The 8,507-nt window shown below is 38.7% G+C and overlaps 1 protein-coding gene across 1 annotated transcript in view; it reads right to left on the reverse strand.

The window, feature by feature from the left end:
• The window catches only part of pcsk2 (proprotein convertase subtilisin/kexin type 2), a 58,162-nt gene extending 49,864 nt beyond the window's left edge, over positions 1–8,298 (reverse strand). Inside the window, exons 1-2 of the mRNA XM_072677600.1 lie at positions 7,884–8,298; positions 1,790–1,894 (exon numbers count right to left, since the gene is read on the reverse strand). Of these exons, the coding sequence (XP_072533701.1) occupies positions 1,790–1,894; positions 7,884–8,066 (288 nt within the window). The 5' untranslated portion in view covers positions 8,067–8,298. The remainder of the gene's footprint in view (positions 1–1,789; positions 1,895–7,883) is intronic.
• Positions 8,299–8,507: the final 209 nt, after the last annotated feature.

Genomic DNA, 8,507 nt, shown 5'->3' on the forward strand with positions numbered 1-8,507 from the left:
ACCCAAGAAAAACCTTAGCTAGTTAGAATAGACTAATAGTTCAAAGATACCTCTAAGCTTTAGACATTACTAAGCACGAGTCACTAAGGTGACCACAGTACTCTGCTATTCGTCCAAGTATTCTCTGAAGAGGTGGGTCTTCAGTCTGCGTTTGAACACAGCGAGTGACTCTGCCGTTCGGACACCCAGGGGAAGCTCGTTCCACCACTTTGGTGCCAGGATATATAGGCTAATTAGTGGACACACCTTGATTTAACATGTCCCTTTGGTCACATTATTTTCAGGGGTACCATCATTTTTGTCCAGGCCTGTTTAATGAGTTTACTTTTTTAAATAATTCTGTTGAATTCGGTTCAAAATCAATGTCGGATTTTCATTTGTTAATTTTCATAGAATTTGTATTTATTATTACTTTTGTCAGATTCAAGTTATTTCTGTGACCATTGTGGGTTTTTCTTTCATTAACCGAGGGGTACCAACAATTTTGTCCACATGTGTATAGTCCCTTTGTTTAAGTGTTCGTTGTCTGGTCTTGTGTTTTCCCCGTTTTCATTTTGCTATCCAGCAACACGGCCAGGTCAGACCATTCTAGCAAGTTCAGTCCAAGAGGAGACCACAAGATGTGTAAAGAAGTTTCCGACATTGCTAAAATGTCATCTTGGGACCCACAGATAGCTCTTACCACAGTTGTTGTCAAAGTACATGTCAGAAAGAGGCCATGCAAGTTAGATTTTTTTTATAGGAGGGCTATAAGGAGACCCTTACTGTCAAAATATAAAACCTCACAAGTTCCTGGTGGATTTTATTCAAGTGCTACTCCTTATTCTCTCCAAACATACCTCTGGTGATTGTGGCCAGTGGTTGTTTCATTTGTACTTTATCACTCCACAGCATGTGTTTTCAAAATGCATTTGGCTTATGTAGATGTTGCATAACTTTTCCATTAACACCACTACGCCTGGGTTAACTTGCTGTTATTTTGAAGGTTTGCTTTGCCTTTCTGCTTTTTTGTCACATTTATCTTTGTCTTGACTTCACAGTTCCCCTTAGATTTTCTTTCTTAGATTTTAGGCTTTTACACTTTGGAAATTGCAAGGTAAAAGCATATACTAAATATTTTATAGTCTTCCTCTGCTTTGTAAGCATCAATTAGCTTTTAGATCCTCAGCAGCTGATTAGAGGGGTCCATGGTTGTTGAGTATTAGTAGGTTTAAACAGTGAATCATCATGATTCAATCAGCATTACCTAATGACACGGCCTGACTTGACAAACAAGAACTAATATTGTTGTTCTTTTTTCAGTTTAATTAAATATAAACCGATTAACCGTGCATTAATATTTGCAGATATTTGCCCAAACTTCTGCAAACAACTATATGTCAGACACAGAGCAGCCACTTTCCCCTAGCTATGCCTGTGCACAGAAGCCAATGATCAGCTGAATAGCATATGTAGTACTTAAGATAACAGTGCATATTATCAAAACATTGCTTAAACAATATGCCTTCTTTGTTTCTGACATCAATAAATCAAATGTCACAAATCTGTTCCTAACTACATTCATTCATATAGTACACTGAATCATGTACTGGCAAGCTCTAGTCTTCTCACAAAGACCCTTTCATGGTGTTGTGTACAGTACACTATGATCAATGTTATTACTGAGACCTCTGAAAACACTGTGATCTCATTTTTAGACCGCATCACCCACCCCTATTAACCATTGTTTTCCAGGGACTGGAATCAGGCCGGTTTCTATGGGAACCACACACTGAGCTGGTAGGCTTACCCGCCGGTCCTTCTCTAGACGCTGGCGGTGGTGAAGGCTGCGTTTCCTCCTAGTCTTGGGAGTGTCCCGCGGGTAGAAATGAAAAAGCCTCTCACCGAAGGAAAGCTTGAAGAAAAGACAAACACCATATGAGGCCATTAAAAAATGCATCAAGAGACAAGGCCGTCCTACCACAGGCAACAGAGAACGAGTGTAGTCTTTTGGTCATGTTTTATTAAAGGTTTAGTCAGGGTCACTGGACTGGTCATGATATCTGCTCACTGTGTCTTACCCATATATATCAGCATTCTGATTGTGCCTGGATGTTGTATATGTAATACAGACTGGTGCATAATTCAAGCATGCACTGACACTATTCATGCTGCTAACAACAACCAGATAGGATGTCTGGTAAGCCAGAAGGCTAAACGATTATCTTAGAGGATGTGGGTTTGAGACGGATCAACACTAAATGCGATGTTGATTCAACACATCCCGTCTTACGCTGCATGCGGGGTGAGGTGGGCAAAGCAGAGTTTACACATGTTTAATGAAGCATGTCCATTCGATGCAAAATAGGAGTGGTGTTGCAGAATTTCTGTGAGATGTGGTACCTCCTAAAGGCCGAAAATAGTACTGTACATAACACGTAAGACATTTATTAAATAGGAAAGTTATTTCTCATGATTTTATAGTATTTTGTTTGAAAAATGTATTTAAAAATGTTTAATCAGTGTTTTCTAACTTCAATATCAAGATGGAATCCTTGCAGCGCTTAGTTAATCCTGATTGTTAGCCTAGCCACTTGTCTACAGGGAAACAAATACCTTCAAGTTAGCATTAGAGCAAATCTAACCTCATTTGTCCATGCTGCTTTTACCCTTTACCCAGGGGCAAAGCTGATGTAAAAATCTACCCCCTCAATTGTATTGATTATCTGACATTCATCACAATAATACAGTTGTGTTAAGACAATTGGCTGCTTAGCAGGAATATTACCTCATCAAATTATCAAAATGTGTTTTTCCTAGTTTCCCTGGTTTGGTTTTGGAATTATTTGGACACAGTAACAGAAGACATGTTTGGCGTAAACCAGACACAGCATTCGAGCTAAGAACCCAAATCAACTGTGAAGCATGGAGGAGGAAAAGGAGTGGGGCTTTGTTTCTGCAGTAGGGCTTGGAGAGCTCTCCAACATTGTAGAAATAAATAATTCCTTGTGGGGCTTGATGAAAATGTGACACCATCTTTCTAAAAACTAAAACGTCACATGGCTGAAAAAGTTCTGCATGGTGGAGTGGGAAAAACTTTCTCCAAGTTGATGTCAGAGACTGGTAGATCATTATAAGAAACATCTAAATGAAGTTATTTCAGGGGAAGGGGGGACACACCAGCTGTTAGGGCATAGGGTGTCTTAATGTTTTCCTTACAAGAAAATTGCATTCCTGTATGTTACATTTTACAAATCATTTCTAAAAGACATTTTTTTCAGTTTTATGTGTTTAGTTGTATTACCTCTATCTCTTTAAGTTGTTTAAATGAAGACATTTTTCACATGACAGTATGTTTAGATGAGATGTTGAGAGGGTTACATTTTCCCTTTCGAGAAAGATACCAGAGACACTAAAGGGTATAATTTAATACGATACAGATATGCAGTGGTACATGCATTAGCACATGTAACATACAGATAAGGGTTTATTTAGTGTTTCTTAATAGCTTAATGTTTCTGAAAACAATCAATGTATAAAATTGTAATGTATAAATTGAGTATAGCTCATTTTGAATTTGTTTTGAACACAGTGAAATCAAGCTAAATGATTTGCTTACTTTTATTACATTTGGTGACTTTAAGCAGCATTATGCGAGCATTGGTATTTCATTATTCTGGGATTCCCCTACAGTCAGGAAGTGTAGTTTAAGTCTTCTTCAGCCATGTCTCAAGAAGGACATGCTTCACATATGCAAATGTGGACAAGCTGTGAGACACAGAACTATCACTGAACATTAATGATGTATGTGGACTGATGCAATATAGTAGTATTACAGGATTTTACATGAATATGTGCTGAGTTATGCAGTGCTATGCAGTTCTCGTGAGCGTTCTGCCTGCCTTAGCAGAGTTATATAATGCAGTTAGCAACATACAAAGCCTAGAGTAGCAACAATAGAGATGCTATTCTCCCTATTACTGTCAGTGGCGCATCAACATGATGTTGAAGCTGTTTTTAGGGTAAAATGTAATGTAATGTTGCTTTTAGAATTTTTGATTTTCTTTGTTTAGTGTGTGTCAAAATAATAAAGTGTTTCCTGTATCATTTTGGTATTACAGTGCTTGGTATCTGATATTAATATCAGAGCTGTGGTATTGTTAAAGCTCTAGCCTAGACCGTGTGTGCTATCACATAGGAGCCAACTTTGTGAGACATGAACAGAAAGCGTAGGCTGAAGGCGGGTGAGATTTCAAATGCCACACATGTAGTCCTGTGTTCCAAGCGGATGCGTGCCGCAACAGCCCACTGAGCACACACACACACATCTCACAGCCTGACATTTGACAACACTAATCTGTCAGGCTAATAATGCCCTCTGTTACCTAATAAATGGCTCTTTATGGAGACCAAATAAATGAGAGCTGTAATGTCAGACGAGGGCAGTATGTTTCATAAATGGATTAAATGTGTCTGCATTAAATACGGTGTGATGGCTGGAAGCTAACTATATGCTTTTTGGGAATTTGCTGGGTTTTTTTTTAAATGTACACAACCAGTTTATTAGGAACACTATACTAATACTGGGAAAGGCTACCCCTCGCTCTAAGATTCAGTTCTTCCAGTCAGGGACTCGACAAGATGGTGGAGATTCTGGTCTATGTCATGATGTGTTTGCAGATTGCAGACTGCAGATTATTCAAAGCACTTCTGTAACCACTAAAAAATACTGAGTGTCATGTTCATGATAAATACAAGTATGATTAACTAGCTAGTTGCCTTCTTATGATATAGCAATAATGTTTAAACTTATTTCTGGAGGAAAATAAAAACATGTCAATGTATAAATGTGGAAACTGTTAGACACTAGAGATGGCAAGACAGTTTAGAGGAGAAGAATGAACTGGAAAATGGGCTGTTTTCTCATTGAAACACATGGGGATGGACGGAGCAACACATCATACTGCAACCAGCCAGCAGAGGTGCTAGACCAGTAGTTGCTTCACTTTGGAAAAATGTTGCACTGTCCATGCTTTTCTACAGCCTTTCTACAGTTCTGTGCCCAAAGCATCTTCAGCTGTCTGTTCCTGTCGGACAGAAGTGGAGTTTTTATGCATGATTTGTATGCATGATGTACTGCACTGCTGCAACATGAAAGGCTGATTAGATTACTACATGAACATGTATGTGTACATGTGATCCTAAAAAGAGCATGATGAGTGTATAACTATTTTTAAAGTTCTTTAAAGAAAGAAAATAGGGTTTCCTTGTGTTTGAAGAACCTTTTAACCAGACAGAACTATTCTGTCATAGAATCCCTGTTTTTTCTAAAGAACATTTGAAGGACCAGGGTTAGGGTTAGGGTTAGGGTTAGGGATAGGGTTAGTGCAATCCTACGTCTTAGGATTGTACAGTAATTTAAATTTAAAATTAGAACAAATTGCAGTGTTATTGATTTTTGTTGAACCACTAGCCATAAAGCAAATGGAGATATTTAGTAAAGCCGCTAGTTCTATATAGAACCATGACAATTAAACAAAAATATTATAACGTGTAAATGGTTCTTTGCTTGAAGAAATGGCTATTCTTTAACAGCTCTATATAGCTTATATATAGCACCACACAAAGTGTTCTACTATTGGTATAACTCTTTTCCAGCACTACCTAGAAGACCTTTTTGCTTAGAGTGTATGTTATAGCACAAAAAAAGACATTTTTAGATATCTGTTGTCCCTTCTTTTTTTATTATTTTATTATTATTTATTCAAGGTACACAAGTAAGTGAATGTGGCTTTAGGAGTCTTATCCACAGACTGTGTTTGACTGGGTTTGATTTTCCGATTACACAAGCACATGTAAATCAAGTCAAGCTTTAAAGGTCTCATAACTTACATTGCTTTTGTATTTTACTTATTTTACAAATGACCTTAGTTCTGGTTTGTCCTGCATTATTGTACTTGACTGTATTCAATGAGCAGGCTGAATACTTCTGTGTGAATGAGTGAGGGTAAACCATTGTTGAATAAGCAGAAATGTGTAAATGTGGGGATTCCTGTGACATCACAAAAACTGTTGATTTTAAAACTGGCTGTGTTTGAAGCTTAGTTTCCATGATCGGATTGTATTAACTGGAGAGGAAACAGTATGGTTTAAAAACTAAAAAAGAAAGTGAAATTTGGCTTTCATGATATGGACCCTTAAAACACTTCCTTCCTTCCCATTCAGATTCCCAACAGTTTTATACGCATACAAATTAGGGCTCTCTGCATCATTTTTGTTTCTTTAAGAAGTATGTGGGATGATTAAAGAAGGAGAAAAAGGTCTACATTCCCTGTGAAATGGAAACCCACATTAAGCAAAGGGAGGTGATGACCTCATACAGATACATTCCTGATCCTTCCACACACTTGCTGCACATGCTGCAACAAATCCTTTAGATTATCCAAAAAACACATCAGGTTTCACCATGTCAGATAGAGGATTCCATTTTCTAGCAAGCAGCTGGGCAGGTTTTCAATTATTGAGTTGTTTCTTGTCAGAAACTCAGCAGTCTGCCAATGGTTGGTCTATAGTCTTGTATTTGAGCTTTTAATTCTATCTCTACTAAGAGTATCTGCTGTTCTATGTATATTTAATGTATGTTGAACAGTAGCTTGATGTTGTTCTATTTGGATAGGCTAACAACATTATTATCCAATCCTGTCGCTGTTTTATGACACATTTGGTAATGAAAGTACAATTCATTAGCTCTTGGTTCGTAAACTTTAACTGCCTGCTATCACAAGGGCCTAATATTAGCAAAGGATGAGGAAATTAGACCACAGTACATTTCTATATGGTGTGCTTTGAACAATGTTTTTAGTAAGAATGTTTTGGGTGGTTTGGGTTGTTGTATGTTTCTGCAGACTTATAGACCTAACCTCATTTCAGCAAATTGATATAAACAGATATGCAAAGGACAGCAAGGCCATGAAGACTAAAGCCTGTCTCATTAAATCATAGTAAATGTCAATACTAACCACATGAAAGCATCTACCACAAATTTTAGTACTAGGCAGACCTAAACATTTGGGGTCAGTTCCATTGGTACAGATTGGCTGAAAAGAATTACCAATGGTAATTCTCCACTGACACTGAAATTTAGTTTAGTTTAATTTAGTTTGTCAAGTTTAAGTATGGAATTCACCAGATTAACCAGACATATACACTGTGTCCTACTAAATGGAAATTCTAACCTGGTAAAATATTTATGGCTATTAATCCAAACACTGATTACGCCTAGACTAGAATACATTCATAGGTTTCATATTTTCACAGGTTAATCCATGTCCAGGACCCCGACCTATAGTGTGATAATACTTTGACCTGGTTAATACTGAAATCCATTGTACTTAGTGATGCTATTAATTACATTATTCTACATTTCCATACTTGCCTGTGTAAAACATTATCATACAAAATTATACTAAAACATTCAATTATTAAAAGATGTCAGCACTAACCAGTTTATAACAATACCAAAACCATAGTATACCATTAAAACATTACATTTCAGAGTAAAACAAGATATATACTATCATAATAAAGTATTAACATCATGTTGAATGTCTTGATATTTAAACTTCACAATGTCATTACAGCCAAGACCTATAGTGTGTATGACCAAAATACTCGCCATAGAAATAAATCAGCGTAATGTGCAGTACTACTCAAGCAATATTACTTTTTAAATCTTTGGCATTAAAATGTATACACAATATTATTTTGTTTAATTGCTTATTGGTAATTGGCTGCAGAGTGAAGAACACACTTAACAGCTGGTACTAAACTGTATTCAAAAAATGGTGTCAAATGGAGTGTGTACTATAGGTGTAGATCAGGGTGTCCCAGTGTGTCACGCTCACCTTCCTAGCACTCCCAAAGCCATGCTCCACTGCAAGTTGATGGGCGTCTTCGTCGCCCCCCTCATGCAACTGGACTAGAAGGTGTTGTGTGTGAATACCCTCATCGGTGGCTCCGGTGCCAAGGAGCCACGCGTTCAGCAGCGCGAGGGCGAGCGCCGTCCCGTATTTCAAGCATCCCAGCATCGTGCCTCCGTCGGTGTGTCCGTGCGGTGAAGTGGATTCAGCAGAAGAAGAAAAACACACACACAGGCGCGCGCGCGCGCACTCACACTCACGGCTTCCCCAACCAAAAGAAAGCTCGATCAGCACTCTTCAGCATTCATCTCCTCGTCGGGAACGGTCGTTGTTTTGCTGGCGCGACCCCGATCTGCATGTTTGCAGCCTTTCATCTATAATTCAGCGGCACCAACGTGCTGGGGGGCTTCTGCGCGTGACGTTCCGCAGCGACGCCCAATCAAGGGGGTGGGGCGTGGTCTGTATATGCTTGTCCCGCCCCATGTCCCAACTGTCCCCCCACCCTCCACGCGCCTCTCGGGTGGAGACAAAACCATCGACAGGCGATTTCAGCACCCTGGAGAATTCCTCCGTCCATCTGAGCCAAAAAACGAAGGAAACGACTCGAGT

Source organism: Salminus brasiliensis, chromosome 4 (assembly GCF_030463535.1).
Source record: "Salminus brasiliensis chromosome 4, fSalBra1.hap2, whole genome shotgun sequence".
Lineage (NCBI taxonomy): Eukaryota > Metazoa > Chordata > Actinopteri > Characiformes > Bryconidae > Salminus > Salminus brasiliensis.